Source organism: Corythoichthys intestinalis, chromosome 15 (assembly GCF_030265065.1).
Source record: "Corythoichthys intestinalis isolate RoL2023-P3 chromosome 15, ASM3026506v1, whole genome shotgun sequence".
Lineage (NCBI taxonomy): Eukaryota > Metazoa > Chordata > Actinopteri > Syngnathiformes > Syngnathidae > Corythoichthys > Corythoichthys intestinalis.
The window spans coordinates 33,558,557-33,586,512 of NC_080409.1; the positions used below are offsets into that span (position 1 = coordinate 33,558,557).

Sequence of the window (27,956 nt, forward strand, 5' to 3'; positions counted from 1 at the left end):
ACTACATTACAGCTGCATATCTAAGGAAATTTGACGTTAAAAAAACTTGACTGTTTAGTATGGTGGAGCGGCTCTATCTGCAGCAACTGGGCTAGAGGTCAGCCTGAAAAAGATATGGCAAATGAAAATTGGTGAGATGTATTATGGGGATCACTATTATTTTTGTTAAATTTGCATCCTTCTTTTTATCTAAAATGTATATAAAATGTTTATTTATTCATCTTAAATGTTGAAAAAAAAATCTAAGTATTCGATCATTGCGTTTAAAGAAATGTTATTCATATTTTATTTTAGAGAGAAACATGAAGTTACTTTTGCAGGCCACAGAAAATGACGTGACTGGCCGGATCTGGCCCGCGGGCCGCGAGTTCAATAGAACAAAGCGGCCGATTGCTTTTAAGATATCATAAGCGTGTCGCCTCCATTCCAGGACCGCCCTCTTCGCCCCGCCCCGCCGGGACCACCGAGAATCAGCGACCGAGCGCCCACCAGCTCAACCGCCACCACCACCGGGGAGCGGGGCGCGGAGACGCAGCCATGCCGAGGGGGCGCGACTCTCAGCCGGCCTGCCGCCGCCTCGTCTCCCGCTGGTCACGGAGGAGGAATCCCCGAGGTTTTCCCTAAGTCCTCGCCGGCTCTCGGCACTAAAGCAGCGGGGGGAAAAAATCGACGTCGTGCGGACTGATCATGACGTGACGGTTCTGGCTCGTGTGAAGCGAGCTTTCGAGAAGAAACAGGTTGCAGAGATTTTACGTGAAAAGGTAAGAGCCAGGGTTTGCGCATCTACTTGAGCCGCGGAACAATGAGGCCGTTCAGTCGTCTATTCGCACACAACTTCATTTATTCTTAAACCAGACCTTTTAGAACTACATTGGTTCATTTTGTTTAATTCTTTTTGGGCGTTAGATCATATTGCTTCATCAAGTTATGGCGAGCATTTTTTGCAAGCATTTTTTTTCTTTTACCAAATAAATTGTCATTCTTTATAATCAGATAAAGTTCGTAAGTATAGAAATAGACACATTTACTTCCACAATAAGCACTTTCATTGATTTCATGAAAACATTGAAAATACATGCATCTAAAATATATAGGCAGTATAAACCAGTGACGTGCGGTGAGGTTCATGGTTGGTGAGGCACTGACTCCTTTAGTGTCAGATTTCCAAATATATAAACCAAAAAGGGTAGCTTATTTAATTGGCTACTGGTTATTTCATATCTCATCAGCATTCTTCACAAAACACGCACACACGGTACATATTATCGATACGTAAAAGTAAGAAAATAACATGCCGTTGCTCTACACCCTGGTGTACAAAACCACAGAATTCAATTCTGACCGTTAGTGAAATATTCACTTGTTTTTAAAACTTTTAATTCTGAAACTTTAATCAATTTATTACATATTGCTAAACAAAAAGTGTGAAAAGAAAAACAAAGAATTAGAATTAGTTTTTAAATGTTCTATTGTATTTTTCTTGGTCTAAGCTTTTTTTTTTTTTTTTTTTTTTAAATAAGATTGAAATGAAAACTGTTTGTGGTCTTGCGCCTGTCCTTCACCACAAAAACCGGCGTTACTTTGGAAGGGCATAGGTTTGGTCTCAACATTCGTAGGGACGATATAACAGCATAACCTGCATGTAGGTACACTTTTTGCTGGGGACGGGACATTAATTAGACCAAACAGATTGGATGAAGGGGGCAAAGGGCCACATTTCTCATGTATATGAACCTAATTAATTAATAGGCAAAATGATCAATGCAAAATAAATCCTTATCTACTGATAATAACTTTTACGTGCATTGGTTCAGATGATACACTGTTCGATTCAAACCTTTGTTTTCAAAAAATACTAAAGAAACATTTTAAAAACTTCCTGAATAAATGTCTGGTTATTATTAGCAAACATAAACATAGTGAAAATAATTCACTTAATAATGGTAGGGTCAATTCTATCCTTACAACATATGGAACTATTGAAAGATCTAAATTCTCTTTATAACTGAACATTGCATCATGCAAAAAAGGTAAGGTTGCTTAAAAGTTGGTAGGGACAATTTTAGCATGCTGAAAAGTTGGTAGTGTGATTTGTACCTACCGTCCCTATGCAAACATACGCCCTTTTAGTAAAAGTCCTCCTTATTTTCCTTTACTTTAAAAAAAAATCTCTCCGCCTCAATGGAGAGGATTGCTTCAATTAGATCGTTCTGTGTTCTATTTGACAAGCCAGAAAACACAGTGGATGTGTCCAAATGTCTAGCTAACCTTTCATCTTTCTCAGCAAAACCATGTAATCGTTCTACATATATGCCACGTTTAGAAGAGCTACACGCTCATCGTTACCACAAAATGTTAACTCCTGTTTAGCTAGGATGCAGGTTGCATTAATGAGGTCTTTCAAACTCTTTTCTTTACCTTAGCTTTGAGGATGCTACCGTTGAGCTTCCGCTGTTCGTCAAAGCCAAATCGATCCTTGAGCTTCCAAAAGTTTTTAAAGCAAACAGGCTTTGAATGTGAGTGGTCGAGCTCTCATGTTTGCTGAGGCTTCGTGGTAGTTTTTTAATGTCACAATATCTCGTGTTAGTCCAGACATTGGCACAAGTTGAGAAGAAAAGGCAGGGAAAGCAGCAAAGGCGATTTTTCGAAGGACAGCCACATAGCCAGTCTTTTCGGGTGTACCAGTCCGTTTGAAAAGCGCGAGTTATCCTCTGTCCCGTAGTTTGAAGCAAACCTTTTAGCTCCGGCGTTGTGTTAACCGCGTCCACTTTTAACGGAAAGTCCAGTTTCACGTACGCCCCCTTGCAGTGCGGCAGAGTACTATCTGCCGCAACCTGCGCCTTTTCACTGCGGTTTTATTTCCCATCAGCAAAACTAAATATGTCGCTAACAAACATTAAACTTTAAGGGTTAAAGACATTAGCCAGACTGAGGAAAATCAGGTCAAATAAACGTATCTGGAAACATTATAATGGCAACATGCAGATGTACGGCAACCAGCACGCTCCAATTCCATGTATCAACACAGTTTGTTAAGGATTGCGCAATCAGAGGTGAGGCTTTACTCGTTGCTGCCGCACCTCTCGTTTCATTTCTTTATTTGAACAGGAAATGGGCAAATTCAGTGATTTTGACCATAGAAAGTGTTTGAAATGAGTCATACATAAAGAGCAATGGACAAATATTAATATGAATTTGATGCTATAATTATTTTTTTGTCATATGACAGGTGAGGCTCTGCCTCACCTGCCTCCCCTGACCGCACGTCACTGCGTGACAGTGCATTCAACATATGCCAATATGTCAGCCAACCCATACGAATACTGTATTTAACTTATTGACAGCCATTGATGGTGCAGACGTCCAATCCATTTTGACTGGGAGAGCTGGCGGCAATCATTCAAGTAAAACTGGGGTTGCCATGATTAATTGACTAATCAAATGAATCGCCAAATATTTTGATCGCCGATGAATCGTTTAGAGATACTGTTGACCTAAAATTGTTCAACACTTGCTTCTTAACTCATTCACTCCCAGCCATTTTCACCGGAGCAAGGCCCTTCGCTCCCGGCCGTTTTACTGAATTATGACTGATTTTGCAAGGCCCACAGAAAATTCTGTTCTATTGCTATATACACATGGAACCCACCAGAAGAAAGATTACTCTCTTCTTTCAGCAGAAAAAATGTTAGTTCATATCTTTTTCCATTCTTTAGAAATCAGCATTAGAAAATAGCCTAGTTTGAGCAGGTTTCCAATTTCTGATGAAAAAACGGAGAAATTGAGCTTTTTGTGAAAGCATACATTTCAAACATAACTTTGACTTTAACACAGCTATTTTTTGCTTTAGTTACATCCCAAACATCCGAGTAATGTTTCCCTTTTACAAAATAAGATAGACAAAAAGACAAATAGAGCTTTTGATAGCAAAGTAACAATTTATTTACACATAACTAACTGAAAGTTTACGCTGTTCCGGCCGCAACAGCCGGTTAAACTTTTCCCTCATCGCCGCCTGTCTCATAAAGATGAATTTTTTTGAGTCTCTGCGGGCTCTGCTCGCGAGCAGCACGGACTCAAAGGCATCGTCCACTCGTCGTTCTGCTTGGTCGTCCGCTGCCTGACATTTATTCGGTCGTCATCCGCCGGCGCCCCAGCCGTGCGACTTGGCCGTTCGTTGCCGTTGAATCGGGTTGTGGGTCTTACCAAATGCGCTACTGCCCTCCAGTGCCCAGTTTTATTGCTTTAAAATGGATTTTCAGCTTTGTGTATTGGAGCTAAATTGAATCAGAACCCAGATATGTCTTTTTTTGAAAAAACAAAACGTAAAAGACGTATAAATACGTCTTTGGGACACTGAAACAATTAAAAATAGCACGTATTCATACGTTTTTGGGAGCAAATGAGTTAAGCTTCTTAATAGTCAACATTTATTTAGTTTTCTTCCCCCCACATTTTGTACTAGCCGTGTTCTATGTTAATCAGTTTGTCTTCCTGTCTAACTCTTATTTTTTTTTCCATGTAGTTTTTTATTCATTTACATTTTTTATATAAACAATTTAAAAAAGGGTATGTATTCTAATTTTTATTCATATTTATATTTGTTAGTTTTTATTTTTAATTAAAAACAAAAAGGAGAAAGCGGTAAATATACTCCTTTTATGGAATTTAAAAAAAATTTTTTTTTTCACTTTCATTATTTTTAATTAAATATATATACTTTTTTATGTCTATCCAGGGGCGGAGCTTTGGGGCGTGGGCTGGGGGTTGCCGACTCTCTAGGGGGCCTGATTTGCGGGCGTAAAGGGGGCGTTGTTGGGCAAGGGCAGGGTGAAACAGTAAGGTAAGATTATGTGCGTAGCTGTAATATAGTTAGGGTTGGGCATCGAGCATCGATGGGACTAACACTCCGATGCTCCCGGAACAGTTCAAAATTTTAAGTTCCGATTCCATGTTTCGGTGCCCTGACCGCCGATCGGAAAAAAAAAAAAAGCTGCCGAAAACCACAAAGAGGAAGCCACATGAAGCGTGTGTTTGTGCATTGCAACTTGATTTCAACCATGGACACGGTGTGGCGGTGCTCAAAAGTTTGTCTCAACAACTTCACACAGAAAAATGATTCGTCAGCTCAGTGCAACATTTGCAACACAGCTATATCATGCAAAGTAGCTGCACGACCAGTATGATTAAATACCTCCGGCTTCATGGAATACAAGTGCTGAGTAGTGCATACCTGAGTTTCGCGTATTTGACACGCTGTGCCGGTCCTCTAACCAGTCAGAACCAGGGAAGTAAAACAATAGATTACGTCTGTCTTCTGCTGTCCCCGTGACCCGACCCTGGATTAAGCAGTAGATGATGGATGGATGGATGGATGGATGGATGGATGGATGGATGGAATAATATGAGAGGGCTACGGTAGATACCACGTACTCTATATAGAACTAGATGCGAAATGACAGACTCTGCGGCGTTAGCACATGTATAGAGAACTCGATGCGAAATGACAGACTCGTCGGCGTTAGTAAACAGCTGCCATCATAAAGCAGCAGACAGCTATGTACTTTACGTAGTGCGTTGCCGCCTACGTTAAAATCAACGGTATTAAAAGATCATCAAATTATAATCAACAAAAGAATTTATACTAATGCTTCATCGAAGATCCCATCTAAGGTACATGTACTATATGTAAAGTGCGTAGCGGCTCACAGCTATTTTACCCCTATGTAATATTTGCAACATTTTCTCGCTTTCTCATATTTATGTGTTCAAGCTTCATGTACACCCAGTGAACGTGTGTTCTCCATTGCTGGAGACACAATCTCTCCAAAATGCTCACGCTTACTGCCTGAGAAGGCAGATATGATAATTTTTCTCAACAAAAACTGTTTGTGATTTTATATTGTACCCGCTGCTAATCTGGACTGGGTTTTACAAGTTTTTTGTTTGTTTGTTTGTTTGTTTGATATTTTGCAGCGTAGTGAGAGCTCAATAACATGTAAAAATGCCTGCAGCATAAGACACTCTAAAACACGGACAAAAGAATATGTGTAAATGTTTTCTCTGTGAGCTTTTGAAAAATAAACATTGTTTGAAAGTGCACTCCTGTGCAAAGAAACTTCATCATATTCAAGTTCAAAGACAGATATTTATATACAAGTTAAAAATAGTCATGTGAGAAATTCATAGTTAATTAGAAGTTCATATAATTTAAAAAATAATTAAGAAGTTAAGAAATTAATATAAACTATGCAATTTTTTTTACCCTGCCTACCCTTGACAACTTCAAATAGCTTGCATTGTAGTCATATTATCGTTTGTTGTTGCTGTTGAGCTGCCGTTGTTCAGAGTGCTGCTGGATATTTGTGTGCAATTTATCTGAGTGCTGTGAAAAGTGGGTGTTAAACCATTGGAACTTTTAGTTTTCAAAATGTTTGTATGTCATTGCCTCTTCTAGCTGCGGGGATTTGCATTATAATACACGGGCGCATTTATTTCCAGTACAAAAACTCCAAAACACACTGTAAGTGAAATGGAATGCTGTCTTTGTAGTAGCCTAGTAGTAGTACGTCAACTATCCAGCATGCGTGTGTACTGTCATTGTGCACTCCTTGTATGCTGAAAAGGCGCGAGCATGACAAATTTGAACCGAAACGGCTGTTTTTGGATGGGAAAACACCAAATAAGAGCCTCAGCACCCCCTGCTGAGTGACTTCCAGCGCCCCTGGACGTTTTATACAAATTTTAATGTAGCGAGCACCATGAAGTCGATACATATGTTTTACTTTCGCGGGCAACACAAAATGACGTGGTGGGCCAGTGATTTGTCAACTGGGTCACGGGTTTGACACCTGTAGTGTTAACACAAAAGAGTATCAAAAGATCCAAGTCTAATTTTAAGACTTTCGGGAAGCTAATTTTAACTTGCACATTTTATGAATGTTGGAAGAAGCTGTCGTACCCGTAGTGAAACCACAAAAACGTGAGAACAACAAGCAAACCCCACACAGGAAGACAGGACATTTAAACCCAGAATCTCAGAGATGTGAGGAAGACTCGCTGCACACCTGGGCAGCATGTTGCCCTCATTTTCAACTACTTTGAAAACCATCCCTTTTACTGAAGTTCCAGGTTCACTATTTTCTTTGTCCTGGTCGATGTGGTTTCTTCTTGTTCTGTCTAAATTGGCCCCCTGATGGAAAAATACTGTCGACGGGAACGCCGCGTGAATAATTGAGGCCCACGAGGCTTTAAAATTGCAAGGCAGGCAGCTGTGATTTCCCGCTGGTCGTCTTCCTACCGTGATTTAAGAATGGAGAAATACTCTGGACTGCCATGGAAAGTGAAAATATACTGTATAAATGATGCATCCTCTCCATTTACCGCCATTGTCGCCTCAACGTCTAAAACTTGAGGTAACTCGCACACCAGCAGTGCACTGCGTGATCATCTAATGCAGGAAATTTATGTCCACATGGTGGAAGAGTCGTCGGCACATCTGCCTCATATTCTAGAGTTTAAGGTTTGAATTTGAAGCGAGTCTATAGGCTGGTTCAAACAGTCTTTCCTTCTTGATTTTGACTCATGTTTTGTTTTGAAAAACAAAAAAAAAATCAATTACTTTTTTTCTCCCCACATCCAATATTTTCTTCGTTATATATTTTTCTCTTCTGCGAGAAGAGGTTTTTGGGAAAAACAAAAAAACATTAAATATTTTAAAAAAATATTAGGGCTGTCAAAATGATCGCGTTAACGGGCCGTAATTACTTTTTAAAAATTAATCACGTTAAAAGATTTGACGCATTTAACGCACATGCCCAGCTCAAACAATAAAATGACATCACAGTGCAATGTCCACTTGTTACTTGTGTTTTTTGGTGTTTTGTCGCCCTCTGCTGGTGCTTGGGTGCGACTGATTTTATGGGTTTCAGCACCATGAGCATTGTGTAATTATTGACATCAACAATGGCGAGCTACTAGTTTATTTTTTGATTGAAAATTCTACAAATTTTATCAAAACGAAAAAATTAAGAGGGGTTTTAATATAAAATTTCTATAACTTGTACTAACATTTATCTTTTAAGAACTACAAGTCTTTCTGTCAATGGATCGCTTTAAGAGAATGTCAATAATGTTAATGCCATCTTGTTGATTTATTGTTATAATAAACAAATACAGTACTTATGTACCGTATGTTGAATGTATATATCCGTCTTGTGTCTTATCTTTCCATTCCAACAATAATTTACAGAAAAATATGGCATATTTTATAGATGGTTTGAATTGCGATTAATTATGATTAGTAATTTTTAAGCTGTAATTAACTCGATTAAAAATTTTAATCATTTGACAGCCCTAGTTTTAATATACAATTTCTATAACTTGTACTAACATTTATCTTTTAAGAACTACAAGTCTTTCTATCAATGGATCGCTTTAACAGAATGTTAATAATGTTAATGTCATCTTGTTCATTTATTGTTATAATAAACAAATACAGTACTTATGTACCGTATGTTGAATGTATATATCCGTCTTGTGACTTATCTTTCCATTCCAACAATAATTTACAGAAAAATATGGCATATTTTGTAGATGGTTTGAATTGCGATTAATTACGATTAATTAGTTTTTAAGCTGTAATTAACTCGATTAAAAATTTTAATCGTTTGACAGCTCTAAAAAAATATATATTCTTATCAGGTTTTTGTAAAAAAAAAAAAAACAACTATTGCTTTTTTGTTTCTAAACGACAACTTTGTCAAGAACTGTCTCCATACTCAATTGTGCACTGAAATGTCACGGGTATTGCAATGGTAATACCACAACATTGTCATATGCATCTCATTGAGTAATATGTTCTCAGACAACTTTCTCGTTGTGGGTACTGCATATGCAATATTTGCAGTTACATTATACAGGGTATCTACAGGGTCTTAAAATGTCTTAAATTCAATCATTTGGGCCTTAAAATGTCTAAAATTCCCCCCCAATATCACAAAATTGTTTAATACGAATTTAAAAGGTCTTAAAACACTATTGATGTTACTTTTATTTAGAACATGCATGAATTTCAGTCTCGTTTTAGATTATGAGGAATCTATAACGTAACTACAAAGCAGAACTACCTGTGCTGCCCGATGATTTTCCTTCAAGTCTTTTGTAGTTTTTTCGCTGGTATCAGTGTGAAACGGGTCTTAAACTGTATTCATTATGATCCTAAAAAAGTGTTAAATTTGGGTTACTGAAACCTGCAGATATACTGTTATTGCATTTTTGCACGTCGATTACATCAATATCTATGCACAAACTGTCATTTGCACTATCATATCAAGTCAGCCTTCTGTCTCCTAGTCTGGGGACTGTAAATTGTCATACACACACTGTTATATTACCACTACATACCCACTTGATGCTAGTCGCTTATTTACTTTATTCCCAAGATGTATACACTGTAATTTGTGTGTGTGTGTGTGTGTGTGTGTTTTTTTTTTAATTAGCCTTGGTGTACTTTTGTTCCATGTGGTGCACGTTATGACAAAGCTCTGAACAATGACAATAAAGGCTTTCGATTCTATTCTATTCGATTCATTATTCTAGTCGTGTTTTGATTTTTGAAAAAAAGGACTGTCTATTTCAATTATTTTTTAAATGATGCTCACCTTTATAAAATATGATATACTATTATATAAAGTAAGGAGCAGTATTATTTGCACCCTTTGTGATTTTGCAAGTTCACCCACTTAGAAATTTCAATCATAGATGCACTTCCACATAGAGACATAATTAAAAAAGAAAGAAAAATCCCGAACTCACATTGTATGATCTTTCAATAATTCATTTGTAATTTAGTGGGGTTCGTATGTACCGTACTGGCCCGAATATAAGACGGCCCTGATTATAAGACAACTCCCTCTTTTTCAAGACTCAAGTTTGAAAAAAGACTTTTTGAACACCAAATTAATTTTTATAAAGAAAATAATTACAGTACATCTGAAAAAATGATTATAACAATATATTTGAGAGAAAAAGCATGTTATTTTGCCTCATTCAAATCTTATGTAAACTAAAGTGCAATCACACTCGTAAATGAATGGCTTCTGGTTTTTGAAATGTAAATAAACCAATCTATTGTGATAAAACAACAAAATTGCAATAACTGCAATAACCATCAAAGTGAGGTCTAACTGTACCTGTAGTCTTGAAACAAATCTGAATAAGGAAAAACATTGCAATAAAATAATGCAAACTGGTTAAACTAACTTTATTATGGGTGAACAGAAAAAAGTGATCAAATCTGCTGGGTCAGAAATATACATACAGCAGCGCTAATATTTGGTAACATGTCCCTTGGCCATTTTCACTTCAGTTAGGCGCTTTTGGTAGCCATCTACAAGCTTCTGGTAAGCTTCTGGTTGAATCTTTGACCACTCCTCTTGACAGAATTGGTGCAGTTCAGTTAAATTTGATGGCTTTCTGACATGGACTTGTTTCTTCAGCATTGTCCACAAGTTCTCAATGGGGTTTAAGTCAGGACTTTGGGAAGGCCATTCGAAAACCTTAAATCTAGCCTGATTTAGCCATTCCATTACCACTTTTGATGTGTGTTTGGGGTCATTGTCCTGTTGGAACACCCAACTGCGCCCAAGACCCAATCTTCAGGCTGATGACTTTAGGTTATCTTGAAGAATTTGAAGGTAATCCTCCTTCTTCATTATCCCATTTACTCTCTGTAAAGCACCAGTTCCATTGGCAGCACAACAGCCCCACAGCATAATACTACCACCACCGTGCTTGACGGTAGGCATGGTGTTCTTGGGGTTAAAGGACTCACCTTATCTCCTCCAAACATATTGCTGGGCATTGTGGCCAAACAGCTCGATTTTTGTTTCGTCTGACCACAGAACTTTCCTCCAGAAGGTCTTATCTTTGTCCATGTGATCAGCAGCAAACTTCAGTCGAGCCTTAAGGTGCCGCTTTTGGAGCAAGGGGCTTCCTTCATGCACGGCAGCCTCTCAGTCCATGGAGATGCAAAACACGCTTGACTGTGGACACTGACACCTGTGTTCCAGCAGCTTCTAATTCTTGGCAGATCTGCTTTTTGGTGATTCTTGGTTGAATCTTCACCCTCCTGACCAATTTTCTCTCAGCAGCAGGTGATAGCTTGCGTTTTCTTCCTGATCGTGGCAGTGACAAAACAGTGCCATGCATTTTATACTTACAAACAATTGTTTGCACTGTTGCTCTTGGGACCTGCAGCTGCTTTGAAATGGCTCCAAGTGACTTTCCTGACTTGTTCAAGTCAATGATTCGCTTTTTCTGATCCATACTGAGCTCCTTTGACTTTCCCATTGTAGCGTTTGTGGGCGTTTGCGTCCAATGAGCCCTATTTAAATGGCCTCAGAGAAGTCAAAATTGCTAATTCGTGTTGCTGTATGTATATTTTTGACCCAGCAGATTTGATCACTTTTTCTGTTAACCCATAATAAAGTCATAAAAGAACTAAACTTCATGAATGTTTTTTGTGAGAAAGAAGTACCTGTTCCAATCACTCTATCAGAGAAAAATCAGAGTTGTAGAAATAACTGGAAACTCAAGAGAGCCATGACATTATGTTCTTCACAAGTGTATGTAAACTTTTGACCACAACTGTATGTGGAAATGTTTTCTCTGTGAACTTTTGAAAAATAAACATTGTTTGAAAGTGCGCTCCTGTGCAAAGAAACGTAATCATATTCAAGTTCAAAGACCGATATTTATATACAAGTTAAAAATAGCCATGTGAGAAATTCATAGTTAATTGGAAGTTCATATAATACACGGGCACATTTGTTTCCAGTGCAAAAACTCTAACACACATTGTCAGTGAAATAGAACGCTTTCTTTGTAGTAGCCTAGTAGTAGTACATCAACTATCCAGCATGCGTGTGTACTGCCATTGTGCACTCCTTGTATGGAGAAAATTGCTAATTCGTGTTGCTGTATGTATATTTTTGACCCAGCAGATTTGATCACTTTTTCTGTTAACCCTTTCTGTTAATAAAGTCATAAAAGAACCAAACTTCATAAATGTTTTTTTGTGACAAAGAAGTATCTGTTCCAATCACTCTATCAGAGAAAAATCAGAGTTGTAGTAATAACTGGAAACTCAAGAGAGCCATGACATTATGTTCTTCACAAGTGTATGTAAACTTTTGACCACAAGTGTATATATATATACAGTGGGGAGAACAAGTATTTGATACACTGCCAATGGTTTGAAACACTTGTTCTCCCCACTGTAAGTTCTAAAGCAATAAAACTGCAACAAAAATGAATGAAATGAACAAAAAAAAAAATTTTTTTTTATAATGGGTCAAATTATTTTTCGAACAGATCATGTGACTAGCACCTTAGACGGTCATTTACTTTGCATGTAATTCCCCCCCCCCCCCCCCCCCCCAAAAATTAGGGGAGGGCAATTTTATTTTTCAAATGATTTTTTTCTTTGATTGAAAATATATATTTTTTCTGTTGAAGCAACTTTTTGGGGATTGAATGATTTAGACACAAATGTCCTATCCACACACAACACGAGAGGAATGCTTCAATCAAAGAAAACTTTTTCAATGAAAAAATTGAGTGTTAAAATGCAAATTTTTCAATCTCAAATATTTTTTTGCATTTGAAAACGTTTTCTATGATTTAATTTTTTCGAATAATAAAGACAAAAACGTCCTAGCTAAAAAGTGGTCCAAACACAAATCAACATTACTTAGATTAAAAAAGTTGCTTCAATCAAAAAACCTGACTCCAATAAAAAAAAAAAATCAATTAAAAAAAAAAGGCTTTCACATGCATTTTTTTGAGTTTCAAATTAATTTTTGCATACAAACACATTTTTTTTATTGAAGCGACTTTTTTTGGATTGAAAATATATATTTTGACTGAAGCAACTTTTTTTTATTGAAGCAATTTTTTTGGGGATTGAATAATAAAGACACAAATCTACCTCCATATGGCTCCACCCAGGGGATACAATTTTTGACTGCAGTAACTACATTGGCACGACACAGCGGACATACCATATTCAATGGATGATGATCTTGGCGACAAGTATTGCCTAAGCAGCCTGATTCAGAATTCGCCTCAAGAATGATGGGAAACAAAAAAACACTCATTGTTAACTTATTATTAGGGTTGTTCCGATCATGTTTTTTTGCTCCCGATCCGATCCCGATCGTTTTAGTTTGAGTATCTGCCGATCCCGATATTTCCCGATCCGATTGCTTTTTTTTGGCTCCCGATTCAATTCCAATCATTCCCGATAATTTTTCCCGATCATATACATTTTGGGAATGCATTAAGAAAAAAATGAATAAAACTCGGACCAATATATACATTCAACATACAGTACATAAGTACTGTATTTGTTTATTATGACAATAAATCCTCAAGACGGCATTTACATTATTAACATTCTTTCTGTGAGAGGGATCCACAGATAGAAAGACTTGTGATTCTTAAAGGATGAATGTGACTTTGTATAATGTGACTAAATATTGCCATCTATTGTATTTGTTGAGCTTTCAGTAAATGATACTGTAGCCATTTAACTTCTGCCCAAATGCATGATGGGAAGTGCAACCATGACTGTGCGTCGTGGTACCAATTGATATATCTTCTCTGCGTTGGGAAATAACATAGGGTGTTAAGAAAAAGATCAATTACTACCTTTCTTCCCCACATTGCTTCCCACGTTTATTCTAATCGTTAGGAGAGGGATTGTAAGTTTAAAAAAATGTTCCAAAGGCTGCCAAAATTCACTCTACTCATTTTACGTTGCCTTTTAGCTCTATATACTGTATGGGTAAAACGGCGCCATTATAGATTGAACGCGACAATGCGTGAGTGGGTCGTGCAGCGCATGCGTTAATTGCGTTAAATATTGTAACGTGATAAATGTAAAAAATATTAATTCTCGCCATTAACGCGATAAATTTGATAACCCTACCTTAAGCCTAAACTAAAGACTCTGGAAGAGTGTAACACATTATGTCTGTAACGTTAAACACATTTAGAAAACGATTTAATTAAAAAATACATATATATTAAAAAAAAAGGCATGTCCGATATTTTTTTGCCGATTCCGATACTTTGAAAATGACGTGATATACCGATATATACCGGTATTATAATAATATTTATTAATTTATATATTTTTATTTATAAATATTTATATATTTTATTAATTTATATATTTAATAATATTTATTATTAAAAATATTCTTGTAAGTTAATTTTATTGCTGACACTGTATTTCGGGGTCATCAACATGTTGTGCCCCCCTTGCCCCAAAAGTCAAACTCCGCCTATGGGTACAAATACTTATGAACCCCAGTAAATGACAAAATATTTTTTAATAAATCATACAGTGTGATTTCTGGATTTCTTATTTAGATTATGTCTCTATAAGTGGAAATGCATCTATGATTGAAATGTCAGACCTCTACCTGTTTTCTAAGTGGGTGAACTTGGAAAATCACAAGGGGTGCAAATACTTCTTTTTTTTATCACCAATGTTTATAAAAAACACACAAACAAACAAGCAAACAAACAAACACATCTCTTCATGCTATACATGTGTTTCGTTCAGAAAACAAAAACAATGACTTTTCCTAATTTTAATTGGAAACAAAAGCCCTTCATCATATAACTTTAGCACCAATGGGAATTTTTAGTAACATTTTTTAAATTTTAGGATGGAAAAATACATTCTTTTTCAGTCCTCTCCAACAATATTTTTTGTTTGTTTTCAACAAGTGAGCCCCCTCCTCCCCTTATTTGTCAACACATTGGCTGTCATTGCCATCAATGAATATAAAACATTTGAATTCTATCAATATTCAGCAACCTCTCAAAAGTGAGTTTTCTGCCACTCAGCTGGTTTCTTGGCAACCAGCCAACAGTGGCAAGCCACTAGACCGAGAAAGCGAGAGACATGAAATTAATGACACTTATGCGCTATAAATAGTGGAACGTGAAGCCTGTTCACCTCCGCAATTATCACAGTGTGACATCATCTCCACTAGCCTCACTTCAGATGTTAGTCGTCGTGTTTTATAATAAGAATAAATCAACTAGCAAATAGGTAACAAACTGGTGGCCCTTAAGCCAGATCTTGCCTGTCACATCATTTTATGTAGCCCGCACAAGTAAATTATGTACATCGATTTTATATTTCTAGCAATAGTAAAATCTATTTAATATTCAGAGACTACTGCCCCCCCCCCCTTTTTTTAACAGTTTATATCAGTGGTGTCAAATGTGTGGCCCCCCATGGAGGCCCATTTTGTCCCGTGGTGTTCTTTTGCCTGATGAGGCACATTGTCGCTCATTCATGCTGTACACAGGGTTCGTCCATATTTTTCGTGTCCAAATTCCAGTGAAAATAGATTGGACGTCAAGCGCACTTAATGGATTAAATGAGTTTGACACCCCTGAAGTAGGAGTAACATTCGAACATACTGACTCCAAGGGCGGAGGTTTGCATAGGGACGGTAGGGACAAAACACTACCAACTTTTCAGGATACTCAGGGGCAGTTTACATGGCGACTCTGCAACACAAAGACGCAATGACTGAGTAGCGGACTCGCCTCGCGTACATATGGTGTCGGCGAAGACGAAAAATTCTGACTTCTGCTTCCAAAGTGGAAGAATCCGATTGCCAGGGGTTGAGGGGGGCCTCCTTGGCATGCATTTCAAAGGCTTCTGCGGCGCGAGACCGCGGCGTTAACGTCAGCACTCGTACACGTCACATTGGGCGTGTGCAGCGGTGCTACTAAACATTAAAAACAGCAAATATGGCTGAATGTCTGCTTTAATTTACTGTTTTAATAATATTTCTAAATTAAATATGTTGAACGTTTCAATTTTTGTGCCCTTTTGAACAAAAGAAAAATGACATTGCTTTGAGTGGGCGGGCATATATTTTTCCGGGCTGAGGGAGCTTGGTGGGGTCAAAGTGCATCATTCTCTGTCGCCCTGTAAATCTGCACTGCCCCCTAGGGCCTGGCATGAATACTACATCATTTTCATGCGTAATTGCGACATTGTTCAAATCGAGACGCAAATGCAAATGCAAATTTGAAATTGTTTGTATTCTCGGCGAGTCACCGTGTAAACGGCCCCTCAAATTGTTCCCACCAACTTTTAAGCAACATATTTACAGTACATTATATAATGAGTTCATCTATATAGGTAATTTAGATTGTCTTCCTATATGTTGTCAGGATAGAATTGACCCTACCATTATGAAGTGAATTATTTTCATTATGTTCATCCTTACATTTACCCCTTTTCACTTGCTGAATGTGCGGATCCATTCTCCCCCCCCCTCATCAAACGCACGTTTGATTGCAGCATATAAGCAACATCGAGCTCTCTGTTCAGTGTGCATTTCTCTACACAGCTTTTGTTCTGTCATTGAATGCACCCAGAGATTTCTGAAATTAAAACTGTGCAGTACTCTTGCCTCCAATCTGTTATCTAGCAATCCAGTCTAGCCGTCTCACTTGAATTGAAAGTAAAAAGTTTTCATTTTTTTGTTGAGTTTGGCTGTGCTTGTGGACAAAAGCCGTTCTGTTTTACCTGAAGAAAGTCTCACTTGTTATTCATTTTTGTTATACCCTGAATTTTTTTCAGTTAGACAAAATAACTGCAAACAACCACTTCCAGTATCCATCAGTGAGTTTCTTACAATGGTCTGCCGGAATTTTTAGACCATTTTTCTTTGGCCAACTGCCAAACTGCCATTTTCAGACCTCTTCACAGGTATTCTATGGGATTCAGGTCTGGACTCATTGCTGGCCACTTTAGAAGTCTCCAGTGCTTTCTCTCAAACCATTTTCTAGTGCTTTTTGAAGTGTGTTTTGGGTCATTGTCCTGCTGGAAGACACTCGACCTTTGAGGGAGACCCAGCTTTCTCACATTGGGCCCTACATTATGCTGCAAAATTTGTTGGTAGTCTTCAGACTTCAAAATGCCCTGTAAATGGTCAAGCAATCCAATGCCAGAGGTAGCAAAGCAACCCCAAAACATCAGGGACCCTCCGCCATGTTTGACTGTGGGGACCGTGGTCTTTTCTTTGAAGGCCTTGTTTTTTTCCTGTAAACTCTATGTTGATGCCTTTACCCCAAAAAACTACTTTTGTCTCATCTGACCAGAGAACATTCTTCCAAAACGTTTTTGGCTTTCTCAGGTAAGTTTTGGCAAACTCCAGCCTGGCTTTTTTATGTCTCTGGGTCCGTCCACATCTAGGGAGGTTAGCCACAGTGCCATGGGCTTTACACTTATTTATGGCACTGCGCACAGTAGACACAGAAACATTCAGGTCTTTGAAGATGGACTTGTAGCCTTAAGATTGCCCATGCTTCCTCACTATTTTGTTCTCAAGTCCTCAGACAGTTCTTTAGTCTTCTTTCTTTTCTCCATGCTCAATGTGATACACACAAGGACACAGGACAGAGGTTACTCAACTTTAATCCATTTTAACTGGCTGCAAGTGTGATTTAGTTATTGCCACCACCTCTTATGTGCCACGGGTAAGTAACAGGTGCTGTTAATTACACAAATTAGAGAAGCATCACATGATTTTTCAGAGGGTGCCAATACTTTTTTCCGGCCCGTTTTTGGTGTTTTACCTGTGTATAACCTGAACCAAGTGACCACGTGAAGTTAGTATAAGTCAATGCAGATTTATTATGTATTGATCATTTAGCCTATCGATTCATTAGGTCGTATTCGTGAGAAATGTAGCCCTGTTCCCCATTCACCCAATCTGTTTGGTCTTATTAATGTTCCAGGTTATGCTGTTATATCGTCCCTAACAATGTTGAGACCAAACCTACTCACGTGACTTAGTAAATAAAGTTTGTTGGCAGTAGTTTGGACTGATCTAACCTTGGTGTCATTTTTGAAAATTGCACATGGTTGAACAGGTGTGTGTAGATTTTTTACCTTCAGTGTACATTGTTGTGTTGCATGTTATCGTTGGCCAAATCCCAGTGGCTTCATAATTACTGCATCAGCATGTGAGCTCTTATCCTGAAGCACAAGAAAGAGAAGTAGAAGAGAAGCCTCGCTATTCCTTTTAAACACATTAGTGTGGGACTGGCCTGTTTATAATTTATTATACTGATGTAATGGAGGAGCCACACAAACGCACGCGCGCGCACATGCATTCAAGTACCTTTTCATTCCGTACTCAATTTCTTTGCTATAGCCCTTAAAGAACAACTGCAGCTGAATCAAAGTAAGGTATAGTATATCCCTTCCAAATAAAACATCCAGTTTGTGGCTCGGGGTACATCAATATGAGTCATAGTGACCTATTTTTCAAACGCAAGCTTCTTGCATAATCAAAAAGAGTACATTCTTGGCTTCCCAATAACAGTACAGTGATCCCTCGCTATATCGCGCTGGAAACTTCAGTCCATTATACATACAATACAGTGGGGCAAATAAGTATTTAGTCAACCACTAATTGTGCCAGTTCTCCCACTTGAAAATATTAGAGAGGCCTGTAATTGTCAACATCGGTAAACCTCAACCATGAGGGACAGAATGTGGGAAAAAAAACAGAAAATCACATTGTATGATTTTTAAAGAATTTATTTGCAAATCATGGTGGAAAATAAGTATTTGGTCAATACGAAAACTTCATCTCAATACTTTGTTAGTATTCCTTTGTTGGCAATAATGGAGGCCAAACGTTTTCTGTCACTCTTTTCAAGCTTTTCACACACTGTTGCTGCTATTTTGGCCCATTCCTCCATGCAGATCTCCTCTAGAGCAGGACTGTCGTTGGGCAACACGGACTTTCAACTCCCTCCACAGATTTTCTATGGGGTTGAGATCTGGAGACTGGCTAGGCCACTCCAGGACCTTGAAATGCTTCTCACGAAGCCACTCCTTTGTTGCCCTGGCTGTGTGTTTGGGATCATTGTCATGCTGAAAGACTCAGCCACATCTCATCTTCAATGCCCTTGCTGATGGAAGGAGATTTTAACTCAAAATCTCTCGATACATGGCCCCATTCATTCTTTCCTTTACACAGATCAGTCGTCCTGGTCCCTTTGCAGAAAAACAGCCCCAAAGCATGATGTTTCCACCCCCATGCTTCACAGTGGGTATGGTGTTCTTCGGATGCAATTCAGTATTCTTTCTCCTCCAAACACGAGCACCTGTGTTTCTACCAAAAAGTTCTATTTTGGTTTAATCTGACCATAACACATTCTCCCAGTCCTCTTCTGAATCATCCAAATGCTCTCTAGCGAACCGCAGACGGGCCTGGACGTGTACTGGCTTCAGCAGGGGGGCACATCTGGCAGTGCAGGATTTGAGTCCCTGGCGGCACAGCCTTTGTTACTGTGGTCCCAGCTCTCTGTTGGTCATTCACTAGGTCCCCCCGTGTGGTTCTGGGATTTTTGCTCGCCATTCTTATCATTTTGACACCAAGGGGTGAGGTCTTGCATGGAGCCCCAGATCGAGGGAGATTATCAGTGGTCTTGTATCTCTTCCATTTTCTAATAATTGCTCCCACAGTTGATTTCTTTACACCAAGCGTTTTACCTATTGCAGATTCAGTCTTCCCAGCCTACAATTTTGTCTCTGGTGTCCTTCGACAGCTCTTTGGTCTTGGCCATAGTGGAGTTTGGAGTGTGACTGACTGAGATTGGGGACAGGTGTCTTTTATACCGATAATGAGTTAAAACAGGTTCCACTAATACAGGTAACGAGTGGAGCCTCGTTAGACCTCGTTAGAAGAAGTTAGACCTCTTTGACAGCCAGAAATCTTGCTTGTTTGTAGGCGACCAAATACTTATTGTCCACTCTAATTTGGAAATAAATTCTTTAAAAATCAAACAATTTGATTTTCTGGTTTTTTTTCCACATTCTGTCTCTCATGGTTGAGGTTTACCCATGTTGACAATTACAGGCCTCTCTAATCCTTTGAAGTAGGAGAACTTGCACATTTGGTGGGTGACTAAATACTTATTTGCCCGACTGTACATTAAAACAAATTGTAATAAATTGAAAAAAGAAGGATAAGGACATAAGTTCAACCAAGTTTGGTGCGTGTGTATTTTGCTCTAGGATTTTTTGTTGTTGTTGTAATTTTTATAAATATTTTGTGACCTCACAAGAATGATCTCCTTGACTGCCTTTTAGAAAATGGATGTCCAATCCAATTTAACTGTGAGAGGCTGGAAGTGATTGAAGGAATTATCCATCCATCCATTTTCAAGTTGTAAAATGTAAATACTTTGTTATTTTGTGGTGCGCAGGGTTTGATGGAGATCTGGTCGAATGTCCGCGGGAACGATCGTAATAGCGGGAGGAATTCTTGCCGGAGTCATACTGCTCTGCATTGTTGCAGTACTCTGTTACTGCCGACTACAGGTGAAACATTTTTGCATCGCACCTTGACGAAAATGTTGTCCACATAAAATTTTTACTCTGTCCATTCTCCTGCAAAAATACCAAAAATTCATAATAAATCCGAACTATTACTATATTATTACTATGTAATTACGCCTGTTTAAACATTTCTCTTGTTTCCACTCCAAAATCAAATATAAAACTCAACATACAGTAAGTTTGGACATTACAAAGACAGAGCAAATATGTTAAAATATATAAATATTACTTCATTTCCAATTACGGTAATAGACGTCCAATCCATTTTTTTCATGAAATTGGACATGGTGATCAAAGAAACTGGAAAAAAGTTTTATTACAGTTAGATGTAATTACTATGTTATGACTATGTAATTACTCCTGTTAAATAATTTCATCTTGTTTTCACTCCAAAATCAAATTTAAACTCAACAAACACTACGTTTTGAAATGACAAAACTCGGAGCAAATATACATTACCTCATTGCCATTGACAGCGATAGACGTCCTATACGTTTTTTCATTAAATTGGACATGTTAATGTAATAAACTGGGAAAAAAAAGTTATTGCAGCTATTGCCGTTATATGTTATTACTATGTTATGACGATGTAAATACTTGTATTAAAATATTTCTCCTTGATTTCACTCCAAAATCAAATTTAAACTCACTATAGGTTTGGAAATGACAAAACACACAGCAAATATTTGTTACCTTATTGGCTAGCATTGACCGCGATTGATAGTTGCAAGGCCTCCCAGTACAAATGGATTGGACGACGATTGCCGTCAATGGCAGCTAATAAGGTAAAGTGATTTTAAAGCAAAAGTGTTTATTTCCCCGCTTCCACATGTACACAGTATTACTGCTGCAAGAAGAATGAGCGTGATGCAAGCTCCGCCCCGGCGCTATCGCCCGCCCCACCTTTGGAGACGCTTTCCGACCCACTCTCCCACTTCCCGTGTGACACGTGCGACGCGCTGGCCAACGACAGCGCTGCCGTGGCACCGGTCTCTTTGGCTGCCGGCACCCCATGCCGCGCCTGCTCGCCGTACACTCGCCGCGCTGCCCCTCAGATGCTTAACGGCGGCGAGCGTCTGGGCTTCCACACCTACTACGAGACCTCGCTACCTTTGGGCAACGTGTTCCCGGCCACCCCGCCGAGGCCCTACAGCACCGAAGTGTGACTCTTGAACTCCACAACCCCATCCCACGTCAACAAGAACTAGATGGATGTGGGTTTTGACTGAAGCACAGAAAAGATCCATGAAGAACCAAACTTTTCAAATTTTTCCCAATGTTTTTCCAGCATCTGTGTCACGTGACATTGCGTGGGCTGGATAGTTTATTGCTTCCTCTTTTCCAGTTTTTGTTTCCTTCAACCGCTGCCGTTCATATTCTCAAGTTTCCAAACAAAATTGAGCCCTCACAAAGCTCTTTTTTTTTGTTTGTTTGTTCCACAAACCACACAAACAAAAGCTTGCATATTGATGCGTTCCAAAGTGCACAGCGTCAGCTCATCAAACATGAGTTTAAGCATCTATGGATTTCTCTTAATGTAAAAACAAAAAAAGTTTTAAGTCAACCTATTTCACTTTAATTTTCAAGTTTTGATGGAAAATTAAAGAAAATTCAGTTTCCATAATTTTCGGACTATAAGCCGCTACTTTTCCCCTCATTTTGAATCCTGCGGTTTATAGTCCAATGCGGCTTATTTGTTGATGTATTTGGATTAATAGCTAATACTTATTTCATCAGCGTTGTCGTAAGACTGCCATAAGACCGCCATAATTATGGCATGACACTATCATGGCCATTAATGACTTCATATGACAGATGTCATTAAGTGTCATCGGGCAAATTATGTCACTAACTCAATTTATATTGTGCTTGGATCGTTTACATCCATTCAAAAGTGAGATAATTTGCCAGATGACACAAAATGACATCTGGCATAAGCATTCATTAATGCTCATGGCAGTGTCATGTCTTTATTATGATGGTCTTATGACAGTCTTATCACACTGCTGTCAAATGAAATGTAACCAGATACCATAACTAGCAATTGATGAAACAACTGGAACAGTAACTGAAGAAATAATTAGCACAGAACATGAATTTTGATTGTTATTTACATCTGTAGTGCTGCAATACATGCTAGGAGGCATGTTGGACGAAAACAGTGTTGACGGCAGGTGGCAGCAGGGGTTGACTGTCTGCACCCAAGGGAGCAGTGATGGTCAAATGAAGCTTCTTGAAGCAATGAATGGTGGGTCATTTGGTCTTATGACAGTCTTATGATGCCTCTGTCAAAGTGTTACCGATTAATATCTTTCTCATACCACCACTGTCAAATTGTGTTACCAGATACCATAACGAGCAATTAATGAAACAACTGGAACAGTAACTGAAGAAATAATCAGCACAGAACATGAATTTTGATTGTTATCTACATCTGTAGTGCTGCAATACATGCTAGGAGGCATGTTGGACAAAAACAGTGTTCACAGCAGGTGGCAGCAGAGGTTGACTGTCACTCCCAAGGTAGCAGTGATGGCCAAATGAAGCTTCTTGAAGCAATGGTGGTTCATTTGGTCTTATGACAGTCTTATGATGCCGCTGTCGAATAAAGTGTTACCAATTAATATCTTTCTTATAGCACAACTGTCAAATAAAGTGTAACCAGATACCATAACTAGCCGCTTCTTACCGATGAGCGCATGTGTTGGACATCTCGCCGCGTAAAAGAAATGGCAGCAATTCGTCATGTGACAGTGACAATTTACGTCATCACCCCGAGCGTTGATTGCAGGGATAAAAACATGGCGCCCTCCGTAGGTCAAAACATGTACTAAATATTATATTTTTTAATCGATGGCAAGATTTTATGTGTTTCTCCTAACATATTTTAGTAAAAGAGAATAACTGTGGCTTGTTAGAGCCTACAAGTCTATAAGTCCCAGGTTCCCTTTTAGAAAAAAAGGATCCATAATGTGGAAAAAAATATTGTATTTAGTTATTTACTTTTCTAAAAAATTGTCAATATTTTGTAGTTAAATAATTGGACCAGTTCTTAGCAACAATAACACAATATAGTCTATCACCAAGCGGGACTGGTAACGAGCATGTTGATAACCTATATGTGGTGCAAGTACAATATTTAGAAGAATGTTTTCATAATCAATTTGGTAAATGGACACATACATGTTAAAAATGTTTTATGAAGACAATGTATGCAGTTAGTTTGGGTAGATCTTGTAAACTCACCATTAGGAAAAACACATGTTTTTTCCCTATAAGACCAGTTTTTAGACCGCGCTGGAGTTTCTGTGCAAAGAGCCCACTGCCTTTTGGATGGCTTAATCATATTCAAAATTATCATTATCAAACACACTATACCTCCTATAAAAAAAACAAAAAACAAACTAAAACACTTTAAGCACTTTAATTGAAACTGATTTATTTCTTACATTTCTTTTGTTTTTCATGATTACTATATTAATATGTCAACGCTTGTCCTTTTAAGAGGTTTAAGGTACTCAAAATCCTTCAAAGTTTTGCCGAAACTGATGACTATTTGTACATTTGAAGGACTCATGACTCACTTCCACAAGCTAGAAAGTGTGAATCCATGGCGTTGCCTGAAACTCACTTCTGTCATTGAAATCATTTGGGATTTATATTTAAATACTATTTCATGCTGGAGTTTCACCCCCCCGCCCCTTAAGCCAACCCTCAGACTCAACACTCGCACAAATGAAACTGAACATGAGGGCTAACAGTTTTCCTGAATCAGAAGTAGAAACAAATGTTTTATTTCATGTTGTCATTATTATAATTGTTATTGTGTGTATTGTTCCCACGTCCTAAAAGCCGTGCAAGTGTTTACAGACTATTTTAAAATGTACTATATACTGTATATATAGAGAAAAGAGTCATGTCACAAATACAATATACTCTTTTTAATGACCGTGTTAAACACAGTGCCAGTGTGCATGTAGTTGATGTATAATATAAAAATATATTGACACCAATATGCTGTTATTTCAGTTTCACACTGAATACTGTACTTGTAACAAAAAAGCACCATTTCTATGGATGAAGTCTGATTTCCTCTTTTCTTTTTACTTCTTGATGAAAATGTGTAGTTTCGTTGGATTATGACACTTTTTGTTTCGCATCATAAAAGATAAATCAGGAAGTTAATGTTACTCTGGGAAAACAGGCAGAAAGTTAGCGTATGGAAAGGAAGATAAAAAGAGTGTGATAATATAAATAATAAATAACTTTTTAAAGTTTTCTTTTATTTTGACAGGAATCCATTTCGACTGGGAGTGTTTATAGCGATTATTCAAAAGTTTTCATTATCTTAACGCATTCACTGCCAGCTCAGGTCACAGAGTACAGTGCTGGCCAAAAGTATTGGCACCCCTGCAATTCTGTCAGATAATGCTCAATTTCTCCCAGAAAATGATTGCAATTACAAATGCTTTGGTTGTAATATCTTCATTTGTTTGGCTTGCAATGAAAAAACACAAAAGGGAATGATTTTTTCTTTTCTTTTTTTAAATCATTATCATTTTACACAAAACTCCAAAAATGGGCCGTACAAAAGTATTGGCACCCTCAGCCTAATACTTTAGACGAAATAACTGCGAACAACCGTTTCCGGTATCCATCAGTGAGTTTCTTATAATGCTCTGCTTGAATTTTAGACCATTCTTCTTTGGCCAACTAATCCAGGTCTCTGAGGTGTGAAGGGTTCCTTCTCCAAACTGCCATTTTCAGATCTCTCCACAGGTGTTCAATGGGATTCATGTCTGGACTCATTGCTGACCACTTTAGAAGTCTCCAGTGCTTTCTCTCAAACCATTTTCTAGTGCTTTTTGAAATGTGTTTTGGGTCATTGTCCTGCTGGAAGACCCAGCTTTCTCACACTGAGCCCTACATTATGCTGCAAAATTTGTAATGCCATGCACACGGTCAACCAGTCCAGTGCCAGAGGAAGCAAAGCAACCCCAAAACATCAGGAAACCTCCGCCATGTTTGACTGTGGGGACAGTGTTCTTTTCTTTGAAAGCCTATTTTTTTCCTGTAAACTCTTTGTTGATGCCTTATCTCAAAAAGCTCTACTTTTGTCTCATCTTACCAGAGAACATCCTTCCAAAACATAGTTTGCTTTCTCAGGTAAGTTTTGACAAACTCCAGCCTGGCTTTTTTATGTCTTTGGGTCAGAACAGAAGTGGGGTCTTCCTAGGTATCCTGCCATAGAGTCCCTTTTCATTCAGACGCCAACGGATAGTACAAGTTGACACTGTTGTACCCTCGGACTGCAGGACAGCTTGAACTTGTTTGAATGTTAGTCGAGGTCCTTTATCCACCATCTGCGCAATCTTTCGTTGAAATCTCTCGTCAATTTTTTTTCCCGTCCACATCTAGGGAGGTTAGCCACAGTGCCATGGGCTTTACACTTGTTGATGACACTGCACACAGCAGACACAGGAACATTCAGGTCTTTGGAGATGGATTGTAGCCTTGAAATTGCCCATGCTTCTTCACAATTTTGCTTTTGAAGTCCTCAGACAGTTCTTTGGTCTTCTTTTTTCTCCATGCTCAATGTGGTACACACAAGGACACAGGGCAGAGGTTAAGTCACCTTTAATTCATTTTAACTGGCTGCAAGTGTGATTTAGTTATTCCACCACCTGGTATGTGCCACATGTAAGTAACAGGTTCTGTTAATTACACAAATATGAGCAGCATCACATGATTTTTCAAAGAGTGCCAATACTTTTGTCTGGCCCATTTTTGGAGTTTTGTGTAAAATGATAATGATTTAATTTTTTCCCATTCTCTTTTGTGTTTTTTCATTGCAAGCGAAATAAATGAAGATATTACTACCAAAGCGTTTGTAATTGCAATAATTTTCTGAGAGAAATTGAGCTTTATCCGTCAGAATTGCAGGGGTTGCAATACTTTTGGCCAGCACTGTATGTGTTGTGGTAGTGAGTAAAAAGCGGTAATGTTTTGCCTTGAGGAAAAACTGCGTTTCCCATGAGGACCAGTGCACACCCGCACAGTGTCGTAAAATCATGATCTCCCCGGCGCCTGCAGATGGATTAAACGACACTTCTGTTTCAAGTGGCTGTGTGAAAGATGAATAGTAATAAGGTAATGAATCCAGTTCTGGCTAAATGATAGCATATATGACGGTTAGCAACTGTGTGGCTAATGCCCCCACCCCACCCACATTTGTCAGTGCTGACAGTTTGGTTGAGGTGGGGGATTCACGCCAGTGAGTGAAAGCAGGGCCAATGTTTATATTTGACTATATCCTTTTATCCCTGGTAGCCATTCTTTTTTTCCTCCTCGGACAAAACTTTTTGTTGGACAAAGCATTCACATTGACTTCCGTCTTTATAACAAAATGGGGAAGTGACGTATGCTGTAAAGTGGTCAGCACATTTACAGTTTTTTTTGTGTGTGGCAGGGTTCCTGCCACCCTACTCAAATTTTAATTAGCACCGGTGAAAGCGAAACTGACCTCCTCAAGACATAAAAGAAGTGTCATTCAACTAGTTGTCAGTCAACATATCACAATTGTTATGAAAATATTGTATAAGGGTTGAAAAGTTACCTAGTGTTGTTTTAAATAAATGTTTTTTTTCCCCCAAAAAAATGGATCCTTCAATTATTTCTAGGGCTGTCAAACGATTAAAATTTTTAATCGAGTTAATTACTGCTTAAAAATTAATGAATCGGAATTAATCGCAATTCAAACCATCTATAAAATATGCCATATTTTTCTGTAAATTATTGTTATAATGGAAAGATAAGACAAAAGACGGATATATACATTCAACATACGGTACATAAGTACTGTATTTGTTTATCATAACAATAAATGAACAAGATGACATTAACATTATTAACATTCTCTTAAAGCGACCCATGGATAGAAAGACTTGTAGTTCTTAAAAGATAAATGTTAGTACAAGTTATAGACATTTTATATTAAAACCCCTCATAATGTTCTCGTTTTAAAAAAACTTGTAAAATTTTCAATCAAAAAATAAACTAGTAGCTCGCCATTGTTGATGTCAATAATTACACAATGCTCATGGTGCTGAAACCCATAAAATCAGTCTCACCCAAGCGCCAGCAGAGGGCGACAAAACACCAAAAAACACAAGTAACAACTAGATATTACACTGTGCTGTCATTTTAATCTGTTTGAGCGGGGCATGTGAGTTAAATGCGTCAAATTTTTTAACGTGATTAATTTAAAAAATTAATTACCAACCGTTAACGCGATAATTTTGACAGCCCTAATTATTTCATTAATTTTATTTCATTTTTTATATTATATTTTAATCTCATTGCTAAACACATGCATACAACGCTAATACAGTGGTACCTCTACATACGAATTTAATTTGTTCCAGGACCTGGTTTGTAAGTTGAAACGGTCGTATGTCGAGCAGGATTTTCCTATAAGAATACATTATAATTCGAT

General features: G+C 38.1%; 1 protein-coding gene across 1 annotated transcript; it reads left to right on the forward strand.

Annotated features, from left to right (window-relative positions):
• Positions 1 to 469: 469 nt before the first annotated feature.
• On the forward strand, positions 470 to 27,102 carry LOC130931454 (protein FAM163A-like). The gene is made up of 3 exons (XM_057860268.1): positions 470 to 761; positions 20,329 to 20,443; positions 21,301 to 27,102. The coding sequence occupies exons 2-3, from the start codon at positions 20,351 to 20,353 to the stop codon at positions 21,625 to 21,627; spliced, it is 420 nt and encodes a 139-aa protein (XP_057716251.1). The 5' UTR covers positions 470 to 761; positions 20,329 to 20,350; the 3' UTR covers positions 21,628 to 27,102.
• Positions 27,103 to 27,956: the final 854 nt, after the last annotated feature.